The 23,264-nt window shown below is 59.1% G+C and overlaps 1 protein-coding gene across 3 annotated transcripts in view; it reads right to left on the bottom strand.

Annotated features, from left to right (window-relative positions):
- Nucleotides 1–15,424, bottom strand: part of DOC2B (double C2 domain beta) — a 31,155-nt gene extending 15,731 nt beyond the window's left edge. The window contains exons 1-5 of one of the 3 annotated variants that reach the window (XM_036340945.1): nt 14,907–15,424; nt 7,181–7,260; nt 4,166–4,240; nt 1,434–1,543; nt 1,155–1,281 (exon numbers count right to left, since the gene is read on the bottom strand). In XM_036340945.1, coding sequence (XP_036196838.1) covers nt 1,155–1,281; nt 1,434–1,543; nt 4,166–4,240; nt 7,181–7,260; nt 14,907–15,279 — 765 coding nt within the window. In that variant the 5' untranslated portion in view covers nt 15,280–15,424. The remainder of the gene's footprint in view (nt 1–1,154; nt 1,282–1,433; nt 1,544–4,165; nt 4,241–7,180; nt 7,261–14,906) is intronic. The other 2 variants (XM_036340947.1, XM_036340946.1) reach the window with 2 other exon arrangements.
- Nucleotides 15,425–23,264: the final 7,840 nt, after the last annotated feature.

Genomic DNA, 23,264 nt, shown 5'->3' with positions numbered 1-23,264 from the left:
GCTCTGGCCTCAGGGTGATTTGCTCCCAGGGCTTGACCCTGGCCAGGCTGCTCTGAGGAGTGTGGGTCCCAGGGCCGAGCCCCACACGGCGGTGGGGACAGCTACTGGGCTCTGTCCTCTACACCCTTCCCCTTGCCCAGACCTTTGGGGGGACTGTACCCTGAACACTGAGCTGTAGGAGGGCCAGGTTTCTCAGGACCCTGGGGCCTCCTGGTCCAACACTCCCCGCCCCCAACAGAGGGGAGGTAGAGCTGAGAGACAAATGGAAGAGGCTCTGGGAGGGCTCAGCTGTTGCAGGCGGCCGGGGTGGGGGTGGGGGAATCGGTTTTGACATCATTTTCAAACCATCACAATTTCTAGGAAAGAATTATTTCCTGTCTCCCCTGGGAATCTCACGCCTAACACGTTCCAGGTGAGTTCCCGTGTCCCCAGCTGCTCCTCCCAAGGTCCTCTGCATCACAGTTAATGGCCCTTTATCCTTCCAGGTGCTCAGGCCCCGTGTCCGAGACGCAGACCTGCCGGCACCCCATCCTGGCCCCAGCACCCCTCCCCGGCTGCTGCTTCGCCCCGGCCTGGGTCATGCTTTTCTCCTCCTCACTGCTCGCCCACTCACCTCCTCTCTCTCCTGTTCTGAGCCCAGAGAGCCTGTTAAAACGCAGTCAGATCTCCTAGCCCCTGCTTAGCACCCTCCCGAAGCCCTTCCACTCACGGTGAGAGCCCGAGTTCTTCCTAGCCTCCCTAGCCCTCAGCTCTCAGCTCCTAGGACACCCTCCCCTCTCCCTCCCCCACTCAGGGGGCTGCTGGCTGTGCCCCTAAGGCTGGGCCTCTCATCCAGCCTTTGCACCTGCTGTCCCCTCTGCGGGGAGCACTCCCGCGTGCCCGGTAAGCCCTCCCCAGGCACCCATCCTCACCGCCACCCCCTCATGCTTTCCTCCTCGGCCTTGATCGCTGTCGAATAGATGATCCAAAGGGGCGACTTATCCTGTTTTGCGTCTGTCTCCTGCTCAAGTTTCATGCGGGCAGGGATTGCTGTCCGTCCCCCGCCCCCCCCGGCACGCAGGGATGCCAGGCATGTAGTCGGCGCTCAGTAAATGCTGCTGGCCCTGAGCTCCAGCAGGGAGGGCCCTGCCCCGGCAGAGCGCGGTGCCACTCACCGGCAGCTGCTTCTCCAGGCAGATGCTGAACGTCTTGGTGTGGTTGGGTTTCAGCTTCTTCAGGGGCACTCGCGTCTCCCCGATGAACTCGTTGTGGCGGAATTTGTCCTCATCGCACACGGAGATCCTGGAGGGCAAGGGCACGGCCAGCTCTTCAGACACACTGGGTGCTCCCACTTGGTTCCAAAGCCAGTGGGGGTTTGCAAGCGGTGGGTGGGGTGGATGCGGCCGGGCCGGTGTGGGTGGGGAGGGAACCTACAGCCAGGGGCCCTCACCCACCGCAGGGTCTTTCGAATCATGTCTTCGTCTGTGATCCCGTAGTAAGTGAGGGTCTCGTTCCATGTGGGGTTCAGCGTGTTTCGGAGAGTTTTTGTTCTGAGCTTATTTGCCTGGAGAGAGAGAGAGAGAGAGAGAGAGAGAGAGAGAGAGAGAGAGAGAGAGAGAGAGGAGAGAGGGGGGATCCTCTGAGCAGGAAGGAGTGCGGTGGGCAGAATGGTGGCCCCTGAGCCTGGGAGTCAGCTCTTACATGGCGAAGGGCATTAAGGGTCTTAGTCAGCTGACGTCAAAGCCCTGCCGGTGTGGCTCAGTGGTTGAGCACCAACCTATGAACCAGGAGGCCATGGTTTGTTTCCCAGTCAGGGGCGTGCAGGTGGCAGCCGATCAATGATTCTCTCTCATCATTGATGTTTCTATCTCCCTCTCCCTCTCTGAAATCAATAAAAAATATATTAAAAATAAAATTGCCTAAAAACCCTCCCAAAACTGGGAGATTATCTAGGTGACCTGGGTGGGTCCAATGAAATCACAGCGTCCTTAAAAGCAGGGGAGAGGGGAGCCAGAGGGCAGAGGGATGAAGGTGGATGACGGCGCGGCCTCTACGAACTGGGAAGGACTGGGACATGGCTCCTCCCGTGGGGCCTCCGGGAGGGACGCGGCCTGTGACACCTGGTTTAGCCCAGAGGGACCTAAGCCGCAGAGCCGGAAGGCGAGAAACGTGAGTTGGTGGTAAAATGCATTCCTGCAGCCCTGGGACACTGTGACAGGAGGCTCCCGGCCGTGTGTGCGTGTGCATGCATGTGTGTGTGTGTGTGTGTGTGTGTGTGTGTGTGTGTGTGTTCGTAGGGGGTGGGGGGAGCGTTCTGCAGGAGGCGGTTGGATGGGATTCACACCTCCCTGCCTCTGCTCAGGCTGCCCCTCTGCCTGGATGTCACCTTCCCTAGAGATGCCTGCGGGGAGGCCTGTCCCAGCTGCCATGCCGCCTCCACGCCTTCCTCTGTGCTCCTGTTGAGTTTGGTTCTTACCCTCCTTATCTGTCTGGCCCCCTTCAGACCCTGAGCCCTTTGACCTCTTCATGCCAGGCCCAGGCTGAGGTCAGGCCGGGGTTCAAATCCCAGCTCCACACTCGCATGAGCCCTTGGGCTCGGCAGGCTATTCCCCCTCTGGGCGAGGTTCCGCACTGTAAACAGCTGGCTTTCAGCATCCCTTCCGGGAAACTTCTTGATCAGGAGACTTCTCTCTGTAGAACGCCGCCCCCTTCGGAAAGCCCTGTGGGGTCCCCATCACCCGGCCTCCAGGCACCGCCGGTTCTAGGTCCCGGGAGTCTAGGGACTATGGTCACTGAGCTCGAGTTGGGCACATTCCCCTGGTCACATGGCCCTCAGCCCAGGGTGTCCTCACCGCAGCCTGAGGAGGCGGAGGCCGCGTGGGGAGCCACCGCCACTTCTCCTGCAGCCCCGCCTTCCCAGCGAGGGGTACGCACTTCTGGGCGCTCCCCCGGATGTGGCGAGCCTCGGCCCTGCTCGCTGCTCAGAGGGCTTGAGCCTCAGAGTCCACTTGGGCCCCAGCAGCCCGTGGCTCCTTAGCGGGGCCAGCACTCCCACTAGTGACTCTTCCTCCCTCTCAGGCTACTGAGGGCTTCAGAGAGGCCAGGACAAGGACGCTGTCCATGGGCTGTGCTGCTCATGCTCCCATGTCCTGTGTCCCGTGTCCCTCTACTTTCCCACTGGTCTCCCCTTGGAAACAAAGCTGCTGGTCTCTAGTCGAGTCCCCTGGGACATGGGGTCTGCACAACTCACCCCGAGATGCCTGTGGGTCCCAGGGCAAGACCCAAATCTGAAACGATGATGTGACCTTCCCTTACATGAAATGAAAAATATACCACCACTGAACTGTAAGGCACAGGTAGGGTCTGATCGTCCTGTGCTGCAGATCCCCTTGATGCTTCTGTTTCATAGCACATTTTTGCTAAACATTTTTTTCTCTTCTTTCCTAGATGCACCACGTGCTCGGTCTGCTGCTGGGTCGTCTGGCATGGAGCATGGGCTCTGTGGCCAAAAAACCTGGGCAGACACTGTCCACTCAGTACCCCTCATGGAGCATCGCAGAGCAGCCCATCAATGCATGAAAGGCCCTGATAAGTCCCGCAGTAAAGAAACCTGTTCAACAACGATTTCCAATGTTACTTGACCACAGACTCTCCCCCGCCATTTTTAATCAAAAAATATTTTTAAAATTAATTTCGGAGAGGAAGAGGAAGGAGAGAGAGAGAGAGAGAAATGTCAATGTAAGAGAGAATCTTTGCGCAGCTGCCTTCTGCACTCCCCCTACCAGGGATGGAGCCCGAAACCCGGGCATGTGCTCTGACCAGGAATTGAACCGTGACCTTCTGGTTCATAGGTCAATGCTCAACCACTAAGCCATGCCAGGCCTCTCCCCCTTTTTAACATATTAACCTCCAGCTAAGACTACTTCTTATAAAACGCCGGCCTAGAAATTCTCTGGAAGGTTTCCCCAGCTCAGCAGGCAGGCAGTGCTGACCTGAGACTCCTGGGAGGCCTGGAGGGAGTGGGGCTGACAGGGTGCTCTGGGCGGAGGTGAACGGCTGAGGTCCCATCAGCCTGCTGGGCTCTGAGAGGGTGTGAGAGCTGTGCACCTCCCTGGGTGCCCCAAGCCCAGCCTGGGCCCGCCGCAGCGGGCAGAGCTTGTTGGCAGCCTAGGACAGCCCCCCTTACCTTACTGGCTCCTGGCAGCAGGTGCAGCTTGACATAGGGGTCTGCCAGCCCGTTGTGGTCCATCGGCTTCAGGCCCTGAGCAGAGAACAGCAAAGGCTGTGAACCAAGCGTTGGGGGCACAGAGCAGCCAGGCCTCCAGGCACCGGGTCAGCAGGCACCCCTTGTTCCCCAGCACCGGGCTGAGTCCATTCATGACCCTCCTTCACAGCAGCCCCCCACACTCTAAGGAGGGAGGAGTGAGGATGCTGGTGTCGTCTCCCCTCCCCCAACATCCTGCCAGGGCAGCCTTTCTCTTCCCATCTCCTTATCATGGAGGCCTGGCCACTCGCCCTGCTTTGGTCAGGCCCCTCCTTCTTCCTAACCTCCAGCCCCCGCTCCCCACACAGAACGTCCCTCCTGACCCTACATCCACTGGCCCGTCTGTCCACGCAGCCACACGCTGCCCTCTGGGGCTGTAGAAGAATGTCCTGCGTCCCGGAGACCAGGCCCAGCCTCTCCCGGGATTTGCCACAGCTCCCTGCGTGCGTGTCTGTGGAGGCCACGCAGCGGCCGGCCGCCCACGGAGCGTCCCTCCACGAGATGGCAGCCCTCGCTCACGCTGGACAGTCCGCGGGCCCAGGGAGCCGTGAGCCCTGAGCAGACGGGGCTTAGCTGACCTCACGCCTGCTCCCGATTCTGAAACTGCATTTCTCCTCCTGGGCTGGTGCGCAGGGGGGCAGGGAGGCAGGGAGGCAGGGAGGCAGAGAGGCAGAGAGGCAGGGAGGCAGGGAGGCAGGGAGGCAGGGAGGCAGGGAGGCAGAGAGGCAGGGAGGCAGGGAGGCAGGGAGGCAGAGAGGCAGGGAGGCAGGGAGGCAGGGAGGCAGGCGTGGTGTGTGCAGGCCGCGCTGGCAGCCCCGGCTGACCTGCTAGCTGGTTGCTCATGACCAGGCCCACCTCGAAGGGGGGCTGTGCTCCTCTGCCCCTGCTCCCGCCTTGGTTTAAAGGAGCTCCCGGGTGGGCACGCCCACCGCCTGCTCTGTTCTGGGAGGGGGCACACAGGCTGTAGAGCCAGGCCGGCCTGGCAGCTCCTGCACTATGAACTGGGTAAGGGCGGAGGTCCCGGGTCTCCTGGGCCTCAGCTTTAGCGTCTGTAAAAGGGGTGAGTAGCTCTCACCTCCCAGGGCGGGAGTGAGAGTTGAGGAGGTAATGCTGACCAAGGGCCTGGACAGCAGGGGGCTGCTCCCCTTTCCCTACATGCTAGCTCCCCCCTCTCCCCTGGGAGAAGCCAGAGGAGGGTGGAGGATGGGGTGGGGTATCTGTGCTCTGCCCTGCCCTGTGGGCCGGCTCTGGGCCGAGGCTGGCTCTGAGGCCCTGTGTGCACCAGGGCAACCAGGCGGCCTTTCAAACACAAGGCCCTCTCCCAGCCTCTCGTCTGCTCCCAGGAAGTGCCTGGGCTGGTGGTCCGTTAATTTTCTTAGTTCCTCTGTGGGAACGAGGCCCATGTGCCCATGCGTGTGGGTGGGTGCCTCCCCCGGCACCAGCCCCAGGACAGCACTAGGTACTGAGGACCTGATCGTGTACGGCTCACCCTCCACGCAGGTGGGGATGATTAACCCCATTTTACAGATGAGCAAACTGAGGCTGCTGTGCTTACTCAGGGGGAAGGTGGCCAAACTAGGGGCCAGGACATCGGGCCTCCTCCCAGAGTCCCCTGAGGGGCTCTGCCAGTCAGCCCTGCCTCAGCCTCCTCCCCAAACCACAACCCAGAGCCGCAGCTCCTCCCATCCCTGCGACACCCCCTGCCTGCAGGACTGGGTCTAAGCAGGTGAATGACCTGGAGACCGGGGAGCTGCCACGGCTCAGGGTCCTCCCATCCCGCACCTCATATGTGTGCACACAAGGTGCCCAGAGACCCTTACACACACATCCATACCCCCCACCCCCACACCTGCACAGCCCCTCTGGGGCCAGGGAGGGAAGATGGGCACACAGTGCGGGAGGGCCCGGTGTCTGGGCTGGGGAGAAGGGGTGGCTCTGGCAAGAGTGGCTGGCAGCCAGTGCCCATTCCATCCCCAAGCCTGGCACCTGCATAAAGCTGGTGGGGGGAGAGGGCAGGCATCTGTTTGAACTTCGCAGTCTGCCCTCCACCTCGGCACAGCGGGGGGTCGCCTCTCAGCTCTGCACCGGGGGCAGGTCTGGAGCCCCTGCCCCGCGAGGCTGGGCGTGCCCACATCACTGCCCGCGCAGCCCCCAGAGGACGGGCTCGGGATGGAGTGTGCAGGCCTCTCGGTGCCCAACGAGGGCCCGGCCCAAAGTGGACGATACTCACCGCTGCCATGGCAGGCCAGGGGGTGGCCGGGGCGGGGCGGGGGCAGCCTGGCCCTCTGGGGGGCAGAGTGGGAGGGCGGGCAGAGAAGCTGGCCGGGAGGGGGGTCTAGGGGTGGGGCCGGGGCCCAGGCAGCTCCTCGCTCTGAGACAGGCCCAGGCCTTCCCACGACTCTCCTGGAGGCTCTAGGCTGCACACCGCCCTCACCTTGCGAGAGAACATCCGCCTTGGCACCTTCCTCCCAGAGGGAGCCGTATGTGTGTGGTGGAGGGAACAGCAGGGCTGAGAACAGAGCTGACGCTAGCCACCCCCCAGGGGCAGGACCGCCCACAGCCCCAACCCAGAGACCAGGGTCAGGCGCTGACACTAAGACATGAATCCCCGCCTGGCGCCTGGCGTGGTCTCAGTGCCAGAGTGGCACCCTTCCCGCTCCCAACAGCCCCTCCCCAGCTTAGGGGCCTCTGTCCCCTGAAAGCCCCGGCCAGGCCTCCCCCCTCTCCTCCTCCTCCCCCCTGGTCCTGCTCCTTCCCCAATGCCTCCCTCTGCAGGGCTTTTAAGGGCAGCTGAGATGATTTAGGCAAAAACTCCCTCCCTGCCCTGCTCCCATGCAGCACAGACACCACCGGCCGGACAGGAAACGGGAAACGGGAGGACTGGCCTTCCGCCTCAGTCGCTCCTGGGGAGCCGGGCCTGGGCAGAGCCGGGCCTACCTTGGCCTTGCTGATGGTGCAGTGCAGGGCGTTGTTCTCCTGGTCGTACAGGAGGCTGAAGTCCAGCGTGCCCAGGGCGGCTGTGGACAGAGGGGGCTCAGGTCACGCATCGCTGCACGGGAAGAAGCGTCACCCACCTTCGTGGGATCGGACAAGGGGCCAGTGCCCACAGGGCCTGCCACCAACTGGGCACCTACCGCACGCCAATTCCTCCACCAGCGTCCCGGCCCCTCCACACCCCCCCTTCTAGATGAGGGGCTGCGGCCCAGACAGGCTAGGTCAACCGCCCCCGTCAGAGCGAATAGAGGCCAGAGTCAGACCCCGGCGGTCAGTGCACAGCCCAGGCTCCTAACCTCCGCACCGTGGGGTCTAACCTGTGGCTGGTCCGTGTGGCACCCACAGGTACTGGGCCCTCCTTCAGCAACTGACGATCTGGGTTCCAGCCGCAGTTTCCCTCTCCCGTTAAATATCACAAGGATTATGGGAGATGGCAGGAGACAGGCTTTGTGAGGCTGCAGGCCCGGGCAGACTGGTTGGCTGATCTACTCACCCACCTCCCAGCAACACTCAGGGTGCAGCTCCCTGGTCTCTGGTCCCTTGGGGGCCTGGGAAGGCTTTGAGGAGCCAGCTGCGTCCTCATGCTGTCACCGCCAAGCCCATGAGGCAGCGGGCGATTCCCAGGGGCTGGGCAGAGAATGCAGCAATAATTGGGCGCAGCTGCCACTCTCGGGGGCAATCATGGCAGCTGTGGCCTCCCACGCCGACGTGGCTCCCGGCACGAGGATGAGTTGTGGTGGGGGCAGACCTCGGGGAAGCCTCTGGACCGCAGAGTGCACACTCATAGGATGTCTTCAGAAGCCCAGGTCCTGCTCGAAGGCTGCTGGGCTGGTCAACTGGCACCTCATTCATTCATTCATTCATTCATTCATTCATTCCTTCCTTGCCGAGTGTCTACAACATGCACACTCTAGGGATGAGATACTAAGGCCTAGTTCCCGCCCCCAGGAAAGCACGGCTTGATGGGAGGAACAGATGAAAAGAATTTGCCATAACAGAGTCTGGTGGGCCAAGAGGGATGGGCGATGCTTGATCGCCAGCCAAGTCGGGCCACGCCCACCTATTCATATCCGAACCACAGACACCTGCTCACTATAACAAGGCAGAGCTGAGTAGATGTCACAGGGACCATACTGCCCACAGATCCCTGGGCTCACACAGGGGCCCAGGTCTGGCAAAGTTTTTTTTTCAAATTGATTTCAGAGAGGAAGGGAGAGGGGGAGAGAGAAACATTAATGATGAGAGAGGATCATTGATCGGCTGCCTCCTGCACACCCCCTACTGGGGATTGAGCCCACAACCCGGGCATGTGTCCTGCCCGGGAATGGAACCATCGAACCGTGACCTCCTGGTTCACAGGTCGATGCCCAACCACTGAGCCATGCTGACTGGCCCTGCAGAGAAATGGGCAAATTAAGGCCTGGGCATGTGGAGCTGCCCTTCATTCTGAGGTGATGGCACCGAGTCAGGCGTGCCTTGCTCTGTAGCTCCTCACCCAGGATCAGGCACCCTGCTCAGCATCTCTGTTCTTGCCTGGCGGGCACACGGCCCTGGGTTCAAATCCCGACTCTGCACGTCCTGGCTGTGTGACCTCTGGCAGTGTATCCAGCCTCTCTCTGCCTCAGTTTCCCCTGCAAGATGGAGACGCAATAAGATCCACCTCCCAGCATCGTGCTTTAAAACACACCCGGGACACAGAAAACGCTCAGCGGATAATTATAGAAGAGCAGAGCCATTTAGGTGACTTTTCTAGAAAACTGTACTTGCCCCGCTGAGACACCTTCTGGAATGAACTCGTTCCAAACTGGATCACTCCCCTCCCCGGCGTGGTGAGAGTGGAAGACACAACTGGCCACTTGCTCTTTCCCTGAGTAACCTGAGTCATGGCCATGACGGCGGTTACTGTCTGCGTCAGTCACAGCACAGACACGGACGGGGTGTGGGATGGTTCCTCCACCCAGTGATCCGGGTGGCCTCTCTCTGAGGGGTTTTCCTCATGTTTCTGCACCTGCTTTGCCACTGGCTTCCAGCTCCTGGTAAAGGACCCGCCTCTGCTGGCACAGCTCCCTCCTACTCAATAGCTACTTGCTTAGTCTACGGAACCGGGTGAGAATGCGTGTTAGAGCTGTGTCCAAACTAAGGGTCGGCAGGCCCAGAGTGGAGCCTCAGGGACTTCTTCCTGAGCAGACGGTGTTGCTTTAAGGCTGACGGCGTCTGGCCTTTTGCTGCCTGTATTCCTAGCTCCCGGTGAGGCGGGCAGGCGAGGGTGCTGTATGCGAGGCATACATCACCGTGCCCCTAACAGCGACACAGCTGCGGGCCCACGTTCTCCAGGTCTGTGCTTTTGTAAGAATATTCTCCAAAGCTGTTGGCTTTACACGACGCCAGTCACGCTGCTGTTCAGTTCAGGGCTATCCGCGGTTTGCTAACCCCAGACACTGGCCTCCCGAGAGCAGGGGCCAGGCCTGGGCCACTCCTGGGCCACCAGCAAAGAGCAGATGTTCCAGCCACATGGCCGGTCCATTCAAACCAACTCTCTCCCCAGCTGCTCTCTGGTGTGATGCCCGCATGTTAACATGCGCACCTCACGATCCCTGAAGCTTCCCAATCCCAGAGAAGGACAAGCGGTGAGATGGAGGGGCCACCTGCTTCCCACCGGGGAACGGCTCCAGGAGGAGAGACAGACATCCCTGTCTAAGGAGGCCTGCGCCGCCCAGTGGAACGGGCACCTGTTACCACTTTCCCGGAAGGAACATGTCTAGTGTCGCCCCAGGGCGAGGTTGACGAGTTCCTTTGAACTCCAATGTGAGTTTTGTAAGAAATAATGGTTTATAAATGGAAGCTCAGTCACCGTTTCTAGAGACTTGCCAGTGATGGGCACTCTCTTAGGGCGTTCATAGTCCCAAGTCTTCATTTCCCATTCAGAGAAACGAGGCTCAGAGAGGGGAGGCAACCTGCTCAGGGTGGCACAGCAGAGCCGGACACAGAATCCAGGCCTCGCCGTTGCCATCCCGATAGTCCCTGCCCTACAGCCCACGGCTCCTGAGGTGTTCCGTCTGCCACTCAGTGTAGCCGAGATCTCGGGAGGATGCCCTGGAGAAAACAGCGAAAAGCAGGGCTGCTCCTGGGGACCGGGAAGGGCCTGGCCGTGCCCTGCCCGGGGGCCTCTGAGTGCGAAACGCACTCGGGCTGCGGGTGAGCAGGGCCCGGGGCAGGCGAAGGTGCTGGTCTGTGTGAGCCACGGGGTCCTGCCCTTGAGTCACTCAAATCACGCGTCCTGGCTGACATTTCCATCCTTGGAGAAATGATGCGGGTTGGTCAGTAATGGGCCTTGGAGAGTTGTCACCCGCTTGTTGGTAATTATAGAGCCTTAATGGGGCTAATTCAGAGACAAGCCAGCTCAAGCCCCTGCCGGTTCCTCTGAGGCTGAAGGGCCCTCTGCTCTGCCCACGGAGACCGAAGGCATCACTTTGACCTTGGTTTGCACCTGGACTTTCCTCACCCGAACACCCTTGGGCATAGGAAATCGGCCCTGTGTGTGTGTGTGTGTTTCAAGAAAAATGTCTGCCTCTCAGAAAGTTTTAAAAATCTATGGCAAGAGCCACAAACATGATCAAGCCTGACCTGAAAGCATTTTGTAGTTGGAGAAACGGAGGCACTGAGCTGGGCACTGCAAGGGGACAAAGGAGAATGAGCCACACATCCTCCAGAGCTCAGAGGCAGAGGTAGGGCTTTTATGCATCCACTCGTCCCCCCGCTTTAAGCCGTTCAAGTTCTCCGCTGCCTCCTGGACTCATCTCAACCTCCTCCGTGTGGCATTCAAGGCCCTCGGCTCCTCTGGGATGTGATGGCTTTGGCCTCCTCGTTAATCTTTCCCCCTTGACTTCAGCCACTTAACCTACTGCTCTGCCTCCGCTGGGCTGTTTCCTACACCTCGGCACCTGCTGGGCAGTCCCTCTACCAGGGGCACCGCCCTTCCTCCCTCCACTCGACCAGTCGGCTTCCTCCCTCCCTCCCGCCTCTGAGTGGAGTCTTCCCTGTGGTGAACTCTGCCAGCCAGTGCTTGGCAGTGGGTTCCTGCCTCCCTGTCCTCACTGCTGGGCTATTGGTGCCTTTTGATGTCCATAAACTCTCTGATGACAGAGCCTGTGTCTCAGTCATTCTTGAGTCTCCATGCCCAGCACAGTGCCTGACACAGGGTTGGCCTTGCGATGTTGAGTGGCATAACAATTCGGTTCGGGCAGAACATGACTGGTTCAAAGGAAGGACATCACTGCTAGCAGGCCCAGGAAGTGGCCCCAGCCAAGGGCCTTCGGGGCAGGCCTCATGGCGATTTCCTCACTCCTTTCTTGCTCCAGGCCTGCATGGCATCAGTCCTGCCCCAGCCCGGGCGGAATCCGGCCCGGCAGGCGGAAACATGGGTACCTGATGCAATCCTGGCCAGTGAGGCAGAAAGACAGGTCTCCTGGGGGGTCTGGGAGAGATTTCCTCACTCTTACACTGAGATATGGGAGCGGAAACTGACCCTTATCAAAGTTAGGATTCTGCCCGGCCGGTGTGGCTCAGTGGCTGAGCATCGACCTATGAACCGGAAGTCACGGTTTGATTCCTGATCAGGGCACATGCCGGGATGGTGGGCTTGCTCCCCAGTGTCAGGTGTGCAGTGCAGGAGGCAGCCAATCCATGATGCTCTCTCATCATTGATGTTTCTCTCTCTCCCTCCCTCTCCTTTCCTCTCTGAAATAAATAAAAATACATATATTTTTAAAAAGGATCCTATTGCTACATATGATGGTTGGATCTGCAGCAGCCACCTTGGACCACGAGGGAGGTCAGCCGGAGAGGACATGAGCATGGCCTCGTGGAAAGGCAGACAGAACCATCATTCCTGCTGTTGCTGATGAGTTGCTGTCTACATGTCCCCGGTGCCACCAACCTCGACAGTCCTCAGTGTGTAACACAGTTGCGTTTTCTGTTACTCGCATCCCAAAGCATTCTAGTCATTACAGTTTTGAAGAATGGACTGGGTTTCCACAGGTGGAGAGTGGGTGGGCAGGGAAGAGGTACATGAAGAGGGTGGGCCATAGAGCCCGTCTGGAGGGCAGCAAGCCTCAGAGTCCAGCTCAGGTGGACACACTGTGGACCACGGGGAAGGGGCACCTCTACCTCCAGCACTCCCTGCCTCTTCTCCCCAACAACACTCCTCCGTCAGATCAGTTTGGAACGTGCCAACGTGGTGCGTGTGCCTTGAGGTGACTTACAAAGGATGAGCTTTAAAGGGAAGGAAGAAAAGGCCGAATAAATAAACCGCGCTTCCCTCCTGGCCTTGGACAACAGACCAACCGCCCTAATTTCTTTTTGTTAGAAGAGAGCTAATCCAATAATTAGGGCAGCAAATAGCATAACCCTGGCTAAAGCTGTAAAGAACCATCTGGCTTGAATCATTTAGGCTTCTCCCAGGGATCTGGTTGTCAGAGCCAAGAGGCGACGGTGGCCTGGGGTACTGGGTGGAGAGCAATTCTGCCCCAGAACTTGGTCCCTCGGGGGACAGGAGCCAAGATTTCTGTGTTCCCGTGCCTGGCATGTTTGCTCAGCCACTGATGGTGGGCTGCCCCTTGGAGGCGATCAAGGGGCCCCAGCTGGCCCTGGCTCAGCCACATTCTCTCCTTCCTAGCTCTGTTCAGCAGTCAGCAGAGTGTCCTGGTGATAGGGGTGTGCCCAGCTCACGGCTCAGGCTGGCAAGGCCGTGTCCAGGGCTGCCTTGTACCGCCGACCCCAAGTGAGTCTGTCCCCTGCGAGGACTCGTGGGCTCTCTGGGCCCAGGCCCCAGCCCTGTTGCCTCTCTGCTGCTAGGACAGTGCTCTGAGAAGGAGTGCCGAGTGGATGGCCCGAGTTTGGGGCTCTCTGGTCCCCTCCGTGCCGTGGGTTCGGGGTCAGCCAGAAGAAATGACACTTTTCTCTCTTCTGCTGTATGTTACCCAGAGGACCCTTGTGGCACATGGAGGGCTGCCCCAAGCTCAGGCAGAAGCCCTGCCTGCCGCACCCCCTCCCTGGGCGTGGAAGGAAAGATGCTGCAAACAGAACAAGTTCCCCATCCCTTCTTCCGGAGGTGACTCTGGATTCAGCACATCCAAGGGGGGGACTTGGGTCCCAGTTAGGGACCGCTAGAGGCACAGCAAGTGTGGGGGTGCGGGTGCGCTTTGCCCAGGGCGCCAGGGACTGGGGGTGGGGAAGATCCAGGCACAGCCCTGAGGCCAATCAACTCTCCCAATTCCATTTCCCCAGCTGGCAGATAAGTGGGGGGAGAGGCCTGCTCCCCGCTGAAGCGGGTGGTGGGGGGGCAGGGCCTCAATACCCAGCCTCTGGCTGCAGGGCTGTGGTCCAGGCCCAGAGAAAGTGCACAGAAGGCAGTTTTCCCACACAGGCCTGGGCTCTGACCCGCCCGCCTCAGCTGATGTCCTTCCTGGGCTCACTCCCCCGGGCCTCCTAGGTAGGGCGATGGGAGACCGCTGCCCCCCGCCCCCAGGGCTGATAACCCCACCATCAGCATCAGAGGCACATTTTATGCAGGAGGGTACGCCAGACCCCCCAGCCCGAGGCCCCTGTGAGCTCCGGAGCCAGGCGCAGACAACCTCGCTGCGCTGCGCGGGGGGGATGGGGCCCGGTGGGCCTTGGCGACGCCCGCGAGTGACCCTGCCCGGAAAGGTGCACACCCTGGGCAAGGCTGGCGTTTGACGCGGGTTTTCCAGGGCTGAGAGTGACGTGCTGCGCTGCAGCCGGGCTGGGGGCCTTGCAGGTGGCGCGCCCCCCTCCCCACTCCCATCTGGCTCTAACGCATTCAGCACCGCGTAGCGACCTCTTCAGCCTCCGCGTCCCCTGCAGTCCGGGCCGGGCGGGGCTCAGAGACCCGAAAGGCGCCAGCAGCGCCCACCGCCGGCCTCGGCCCCGGGGGACCCGGGTGCTCGCCTACTCGCTGGGGCTCGGGGCTCGGTCCCGGGAGAAGGAGGCGCGGGCTGGGGGCCCTTCCCGGCCGGGGCGGCGGGCGTAACAGGTGGGCGGAGGCCGGCGGCCCCGCGAGCGCAGCGGCCGGGGTCCACGGACCCGGGGGAGGGACCGCCAAGGTTTCTCCAAAAGACAAGCAGCCCCGCAGTCCTCGGTCCCCGGCCCGCGCGCCAGCAAAACCGCCGCGCTCTGCGGGCCGCCGGCCCACCGGAGGCCAGCCCGGCCCCGGGCCCCCTCCCCGCGCGGCTCCAGTCCAACCCTCGGCCCCGAGCCGGCCCGCAGCGGGCTCCCGGCTCCGAGCGGCCGCGCAGGCGGCAGCAACTGGTGTCTCCCAGGGCGCAGCTCCGCCCTTCCCGGGAACAAAAGCCGCCGCCCGCGCCCGGGCTCCAGCCGAGACGGGGTGCGGCGCGGGCTCCAGGGAGCCGGGCCTCGGAAATGGGACACCCCCAGGGGGCGCCCCCAAACTTCCCACCCCTCCGGCCCGGGTGGAGGGAGCTGCCGGGACGGGGTCGGCCGGGCGCGAGAGGACCGGGCGAGGGGCCGCGACCCGCGGGGGTGCGTGCAGAGGGCACGGGGACCGCAGGCGGCCCGCGGGCCCTCGAGGTCGGGAGCGCGTGGGCAGCGGAGCCGCGGGAGCGGGCGCGAAGGCGGCGAGTTGGAAACTTACTGCAGTCGTCGGACTCGTAGCCGTCGGCGTCCGGCTCCTCCTCGGGCGGCTTGGCGGGCGGCCGCGCGGGGCTCGGGCCGGGGCCGGGGCCCGGGCTGGCGCCGTAGGCTCCGAAGAGCTGGTCCACGTCCTCTTCGTCGTCGCGGGCGCCGTCGGAGGGGCTGCGGCGGCCCGCGCCGGTCGCGGCCGGGCGCGCGGGGGCGTCCGGGGGCGCAGCGGCGCGGGGCCCCGCGGCCGGGGGCAGGCCCCGCGGGAAGCGGGGGAAGTAGTCGGAGATCTGCTTGATGGGCCGGATGGGGCCGGGGCACACGTCGATGGCCATATGCTCCTGGATGCTGATGGTCGCCTTCTCCCCGCGCCGCCGGAGGGTCATGCAGGCAGCGCGGTCCCGCCCGGGCGCGGCCCGGCCTGGTCTGGCGCAGCCCGGCCGGGGGCGGCTCGGGAAGCCGGCGGGGCGCGCGCGGGTGTGGGCAGCGCCGGCGGCGCCCCCGGGACGGCCCTGACGCGGCGGCGACCTGCTCGGCGGCGGCGGGCGCGAGTGAGTGCCGGGGGCCGGCGGGCGGGGGGCGGGCCCAGCCGCGTCACCCGGCAGCAGCCAAGCAGTGCGAGTGTGCGGGCGGCGCGGGCGGCGCGGAGCCGGAGCCGGAGCTGGAGCCGAGCGCGCCGAGCGCCGCACTCACCGGCGCTCACACCGCGCGCACGCCGGCCCGGGACCCCGCGCGCGCACACACGCGGGAGGGCAGGGCCACCTGGGCGCCTTCCACTCGCGCGCGGTCGCAGGACTAGCGGGGAGCTGAGCAGGGACACGCAGGACGCACACCCGCACGTTCCCGCCCGTGCCAGCCCCGGCCGGGTCCCGTTCCTTCTCACAGGACACACGCAAGCTGTGCAAGGACGTTCCAAACACACAAACGTGTGTGGACAGTCGGCGGGAGTGCCCACTAGCTCATATCTTTGCAGGACACACACACACACAAACATATGTGTCCACACTGAGTTGGTTGAGTACACCTCTAACATAATACACCAGCACATGGGCACAGAGGTGGCCAGGGGCTGGGCACACATGCCTCCAAGCACACCTCACAGGGCACACAAACACACCGCAGAAGTGATGGAGGGTTTTGCACAGACATCCCCCTGCCACACACACACACACACACACACACACACTCACATCTAGTGGATACACAGCCGCGCTCCTAGGAATGTGGGCACACACTGCTCACACACTAGCAGGGCATGTGCATCTTCCGCTCGCCAAGGTCATTGCTGGCACAGTCTGCTCACACTTCCTCTCAGGTCGCAGGCGAACATTCTGTAAACTCAACTTAGCTCCTTGCTTAACCAGAGAGTAGTTAAAGGGACCCATGGGAGCAGGCCGGGAGAACCTTGATCTCCAGCTGTGGGCAGGCAGGGCCCGTCAGAGAGACCTTCCCAAGGAGAGATGGACAGGCGGAGGTGGCGAGCAGGGTGTGGTCTGCTCATCGCCCGGGCCTCACACGGTCAGATAAATAAACAAATCCCAGACAGCCCAGCCCTGGCTGCTGTCCTGCTTTCCGGGAACAGAGCTCTGCGGGGGAATGGCTGCTGCTTATACAGGTGTGTCCCCGGAAAGCCCTGGGCATGGACGGAATCCTGTTTACTCGCTGGTTTCTAGTGACAAATCAGAAATGCTATCTTCTTGGCTGGGTCCTTTCCTTGAGTCTGAATGAGGGGCCGCAAGCCTGGGCCCCTCCCTCCACCATAACCCCCGTGGAGGGGTGGGGAGCAGAGAGAAAGGAGAGGAGGCCTGTCTTCATCACTTCCAGCTGCATCACCTGGCAGATCATTTGATCTCTCTGAACCTCAGTTTCCTCATCTGTGAAATGGGGCTAATTCAAATCTCATAGCCCTCCTGTCACCGAGTGTGACAGATAAGAGGTGCCCAACAGGGCTGCTTTCTCTTCTCCCTTCCCTTGGGAGATGAACTCTGGTGAGAAATGATGGAGAACCATATGTCATTTCACGGTAAGTTCTGCATTGGGTAGTGATGGTCACTATCACTGAAAACTATGGTAAATTGTGTCAAGAATGTTTGATGATGTCATCTCACAGGTTCCTTATACTACCCCCTGACGTAGGCAGGGTTTCCTGTTCCCTTTTCGCAGTGAGGAAAGTAACTTGCCCAGGGTGACTGCTGGCTGGTGGCAGGGCTGGCATGAGAATCCAGCTCAAAAAGTGGAAGACTTTTTGAGGCTTCCACTCCCCCTCTCTGGTCTCTCCCTCCTCACCCCTACAGAGCTCCGGGGATCAGAGCACAACTGGAGACAGGGGTAAAACCTTGTTCCCCAAACCTTCTCCTGAAGCTTCTTGGATGGGGGCAGTCCAAACCGCGGAGGAGGAAAAGGGGAAGAGAGGGAGGGCCAGAGTCCTCAGGGGTCACAGTGGGAATGGACCAGCCGGAGGGCTCCCTGAGGACGATCTGGGATCCTGATGGGAGGAAAATTCAGCCTTGCAGGAGTCAAAGGCCAAGGGAAGGACAGGCGAGCCTGGAAGCCAAACACAATGGGTTTCTCACTTCCAGGAATGCTTATGGGGATTAGTCCTTAATTGGCACAGAATGACTTCTTCCGTGCCAGAGGTGGCTGCAGCACCGGGCGATTATGTAATGGCACAGGGTGTGAAGATACAGACACGGAGCCATCATTTCATAATTCTTTCACTTGGGGAATAAGAGAGTGTTGTCATCGTCTTACAGGTGGGGAAACCGAGGCTTCAGAGCGTGAAGCGACGGAATGAGAGCGTAGATATTCTGGCCCCTGTCCCTGTGTTCTTTTTGACATCAAAGCTCTACCCATGTTCACTGGGGGTGGGGACAGAAGAGGGCTGACAGCTCCATCCTGGCCTCCTGTGGGTCTGGTTTTCTGGAAGATCAGGCTCTTGGCTCTGAAGGTGCTGGCTTTGGGCAGGATCTAGAAGTTGGGTAGAGGGCTGAGGCTCTGAAGCACAGAGCCGGGGGCCCTAGGATGCGGGCTGGGGGCCTCCGGCAGGTGGGGGAGCCAAGAGCCACTCTGAGGTCTGAGCTTGTCTAGCTCTGAGCCCTGTTGAGATGGAGTAGGGCCTCTGGAGGGTGGGATTGGTGTTAGCGGGGCAGGTGTGCAGTGGGCTGTGGAGCAAGGCCGACTTGATTCAAAAGCCAGTGCCTCCCTCCTGCTGTGTCTGACTTGGGTAAGTCACTTAACTGAGGCCTCAGTCTCACCTGTGGGACGGAGGAGGCCGTGAACGACCTCATAACTGGAGATGGGGACGGATAGAAGGTGCGTTGCGCAGTGCCTGGCACGCAACAGGCACGCAGGGAGTTGTAGTTCTCCTGCCTGTGCCTTCCCGGTGCAAACCACCCTCATCTGGCCTGGGCCTGCCTCAGTTTCTCTACCAGTGAAGTGCAGTCGGCTGCCTTCTCCCTGCCTGCTGCCAGGACCAGGTGAGGACGAAGGGGGAAGTGCATTGTGAAGCGGAGGTACTTGCTGGGTTACCAGCTGTCATGTGTGGGATCTCTAAGCAGCTGGACATGCCCAGACCCCATCAATCATGTCACCTCTAGTTCCCCTGTTGGGTGGGCGGCTCAGCATTTTGGAATGGCTGAGTAGAGTCTGCCCTTGGTCAGAGCCCTCAGGAACGCTGCGGCCTCGCACCCGCCCCCCGCCCCCCGCTTCTCTCACAGGCTTCTAGGCTCTCAGCAACACACAAAGGCTCTTTCTAATGAGGTAGAAGTGGGTTCTGGAAGGATGGCCCTGGGTGCATCTTATCGTGCACCCTGGGTTATTTTTATGCACAATTATTTTTATGAGACTCGCTGGGCCAGAAGGTGCTAATGGTTTAATACAGTGATTCTCACCTGTTTTGCTGCCTCCACACTGTTCAATGTGCAGCACCTGGGATGCGTGCGTCAGACTGCCTCGAGCGCTCTGGGGACTCTGATACGTGCCGCTTTGGGCTTTATGACCCGTTTCCTGGCTAAGAACCACCAGGGAAAGCTCTTCCTTCCAGTAAGTGAGAGGCACTTTAGAGGAAATGACCTTTGCCCTGCACTCGGCTGGCTGTCCTTGGCTGGCAGGTCTGGCTGGTGTCTGCGTGCTCGGGGAGGAAGGGCCCGCCCTGGCCCTGGCCTAGCTTGTACCCCCTCTTTCCACCCTCCCCTGATCACGCAGCTCTTGACATGCTGACAGAACCTTCTCTATATTAACAGCCATTTCTAGCTCAAAGGCGGGGCCAGTGGCTGATGGAGTGGGCGCCTGTCCACTCATTTCTTTACGGATCCACCTTCAAACACATATTTATTGAGCACCCACTCTGTGATGGGCCCCAGGCTGCATTCTGTAAGGGCCGGTGATGCACGAAGCCCCATTTTTCCTTTAGATTCCGACAACAAAGGGCAAATCAGGAGGGGACACAGGAGCTAGCCACTCCGGCTGATAGCTGCCTCTTCCTTGGCCCAGACCGTGGCTTGGCACAGGGAGTGTGGTGGATGCCAACGTAAGCAAGGGGATGTAAAAGTTTGCAATATAGCCGATGGCAGCGGAGAGGCGAACTTGATGTATTAAGCGATATTAAAAATGCAGCTCTTCCTGATAATTTATTATGCACATTCTCATAAAGACATTACACTCGTCACAGTACATTTACTAGCTCTCGTCCTACCAGTGGGGAAAAGTTCACACTTACCTAATGATGCCATTGTGCAGCAGGCAGATGCTCTTGGAGCCACTGTGATGAGCTAAATGGCTCCGAGAGATGCTCATCTCGCCCAGCCGGTGTGGCTCAGTGGTTGAGCATCGACCTATGAACCAGGAGGTCACGGTTTGATTCCCAGTCGGGGCACATGCCCGGGGTTGTGAGCTGGATCCCCAGTGTGGGGTGTGCAGGAAGCAGCCGATCGATGATTCTCTCTCATCATGGATGTTTCTATCTCTCTCTTCCTCTCCCTTCCTCTCTGAAATCAATAAAAAGAAGTTTTTAAGAAATTGAAGAAAACTGCCTTTATAAAAAGAAAAAAAAGAGAGGTGCTCATCTTCTCCCCCCACCATACCTGTCCAATGGCTTGCAGACCACAGGCCTGTGACACCCGCCCTCCTCTACCCCCCTGTCTTTCCACGTAGACCTGAGGCCTATTGAGATGGAGGGCCTGACGCGAGGCCACCTGCGGCAGACCTGGAATCACACGCAGCGGCTGAGTGCAGGGCCGTGCTCTCTCTCCCACCACACAGGCCACGGGCTGAGCTGCCGGACTGAAAAGGGGTCAAGGGGAGAGGCTCACCTGCCAGGAGGGGCTTAGCCCAGGATCAGGCTGCCTCTTCCTGGAAATCAGAGGCCAGGGAGGGATCATGCTGGATCTGAGGCTCTGGAAATAACCTGGTGGAGGACAGGGGGTGTAGCCTGTGGCTTAGGGGAGAGCGGGGGTGAGGCCGTGCCCCCACCCTCACCCTGGAAGCAGCCGGGAGACCGCCGGAGCCCAGGGTCTTGCTCAAGTGCCTTCTGAACTGGGGAGCACATCTCAGTGTTGTGAACGGGTTGGGAGGGGCAGGAGCTCTGACTGGCAATTTTGAAACCCAGGACCAACAGCCACAGATGTTCCCTTAAATAGCTTTGCATTACGGATGCAGTTCAGAAGGTATTAACAATGCAAATGGTGGCTTCTCATTTTAACTCATTTTACTTTTTAAATTTATGAAATATTTCAGTCATTCCAAAAAAAAGGCCTAGGGTATGATGTCGTCTGCCCATACCCACCAACCAGCTTAAAAAAGTAAATGACAGGTCCCCCTAAAAGCTAAACCTAGAATGACCATGTCATCCAGCAACCCCATTCCTAAGTATATCCCCCCAAGAATTGGCAGCAGGGACTCCGATACTCATACACCCAAGTTCATGGCAGCATTGTTCATAATGGCCCAAAGGGAAACAACCCAAATTCTCCAAGTGCAGAAACAAATGTGGTACGTCAATTCAGTGGAATATTATTCAGCCCTGAAAAGGAATGACGTTCTGATATATGCTACTATCTAGATCCATGGTCAGCAAACTGAGGCTCATGAGCCACATGTGGCTCTTTGGCCCCTTGAGTGTGGCTCTTCCTAAGCCTTAGGAGTACCCTAATTAAGTTAATAACAATGTATCTACCTATATAGTGTAAGTTTAAAAAATTTGGCTCTCAAAAGAAATTTCAGTCGTTGTACTGTTGATATTTGGCTCTGTTGACTAATGAGTTTGCCGACCACTTATCTAGATGAACCTTGAAGACATGTTAAGTGAAATGAGACAGACACAAAAGTACAAAATATTGTATTATTTTACTTATATGAAATACCTAGAATAGGCAAATTTATAGAGACAGAAAGAGCAGAGGTTGACAGGGGCTGGGGGAGGGGGAGGAGAGAATGGGGAGTTATGGCTTAACAAGTACAGTGTTTCTGTTAGGGATGATGAAGAAAAAGTTTTGGAAAGAAGTAGTGGTGATAGTTGCACAATATTATGAATAATGTCATTGAATTGTGTACTTAAAATGATTAAAACTGCAAATTTTGTGTTATATTTTACAACAACTAAAACAAAACAGCACAAATGCATTTGAAATCCCCCAATATTCCTCTCCCATCCACTGCTCTCCCCAGAGGCAATCGCTATCTTTAAAAAAAAATGTTTTCATTCATGGACACAGACAATAGTGTGGTGAAGGCCTTGGGTGAGGGCTGGGTAGAGGGGGGAAGTTGGGGGGGGGGGAATAGGGGGCATCTATAATACTGTCAACTATAAAAATAAACTTTAAGAACGTGATTTTATTGATTTTTAGAGAGAGGAATTCAATACAGTGACTGTGTCCTGGCTGGTGTGGCTCAGTGGTTGAGCATCATTCCATGCACCAAGAGGTCACCGTTTCGATTTCTGGTCAGGGCACATGCCCGGGTTGTGAGCTCAGTCCCCTGGTGGGGGGCTTACAGGAGGCAGCTGATCGATGCATTGCTCTGACATTGAACTCTCCCTCTCCCTCTCCCTCTCCCTTTCCCTTCCCCCTCCCCTCCCCCTCCCCCTCCCCCTCCCTCTCCCTCTCCCTCTCCCTCTTTTCTCCCCTCCTCTCTCCCTAAAAATATCAATAAAAATTAAAAGTAGAAAAAAATAAGCCCACAATGAAAATAAATTTTTAATTGCACCATTAAAAATAATAATTCAGCTGAAACCGGTTTGGCTCAGTGGATAGAGCGTCGGCCTGTGGACTGAAGGGTCCTGGGTTCGATTCCGGTCAAGGGCATGTACCTGGGTTGCGGGCACATCCCCAGTAGGGGGTGTGCAGGAGGCGGCTGATCGATGTTTCTCTCTCATCGATGTTTCTAACTCTCTATCTCTCTCCCTTCCTCTCTGTAAAAAATCAATAAAATATATTAAAAAAAAATAATTCAAAGAGATCTTAAAAGCTCTCATTACTGGTGACAGATGTTAACTAGACCTATTACAGTAATCATCTCACACTGTATACTGATATCAAATCATTATGTTACACACCTGGAACTAATATATGGCAATTATGCTTCCTAAATCACATCTGCCGCTCAGGCAGGGTGGTGGGGGGGTCAGACCCCGGAGAGGGGGCACCGAGTCCATGGGACGGAACGTCACTCACCCTCTCCTGCTGCAACTGACCACGCCTCACCCGCGAGGCCAGGCATCTCCGCTGGCCCCAGCCCTCTGGGAGCCCCAGGGTCTGAGGAACAGTCTGGAAACTTCTGGCCCCAGAGAAAGCCCCAAAGCACAGCCAAGCAGGCCCCTCAAATGGCATTCCCTAAGCTCGTCACTCACGATCCACCTTCTCGGCTGAGACCTGCATTAGTATCTACTTAGTGTTTCTCTTCAAACACTTAAAAATGCTTTAAAAAGAAAAAAAGAAATAAAAAGGCCTAGGCCCCAGCACCTGGATGAGGTTTGTCCTGTCCTCCCCCCCCCGCCCCCCCGCCCCACTGCTGGGTCCCTGAGCCCCCAGCTCTAGTCCTCAGCGCCTGGCCAGAACCAAGGCCTCAGCCTCAGTCCTGAACCCCGGGGTGGAGGGGGAGGTCCGACCCCTCGGGCTGAGCATCACACGCCCTCTGGGTGCTGCAGACCCACGGGCTCCCCCTGCCTTCTGGGTCATGCAGCCCCCCTCCCTCTGTGCAGCCGGTGCCCAAACACACCCGTACACCTGGCCCCGCGCCTCTGCTGCTGCCCTCACCTGCCCTGACCCTGGGCACATCCTATGCTGCCCTCGGGGCCCTGCGCCGCTGTTCTTCCCACAATGGCCCCTTGTGACCTCTCTGCCACATCCCAGCGCTGGCCACACTTCTTTTTCCCCCC

The sequence above is a fragment of the Myotis myotis genome, unplaced genomic scaffold (assembly GCF_014108235.1).
Source record: "Myotis myotis isolate mMyoMyo1 unplaced genomic scaffold, mMyoMyo1.p scaffold_m19_p_17, whole genome shotgun sequence".
NCBI classification, from domain to species: Eukaryota; Metazoa; Chordata; class Mammalia; order Chiroptera; family Vespertilionidae; genus Myotis; species Myotis myotis.
The sequence above is the reverse complement of the archived record's forward strand: the minus strand, read 5'-3'. Positions and strand labels throughout refer to the sequence as shown.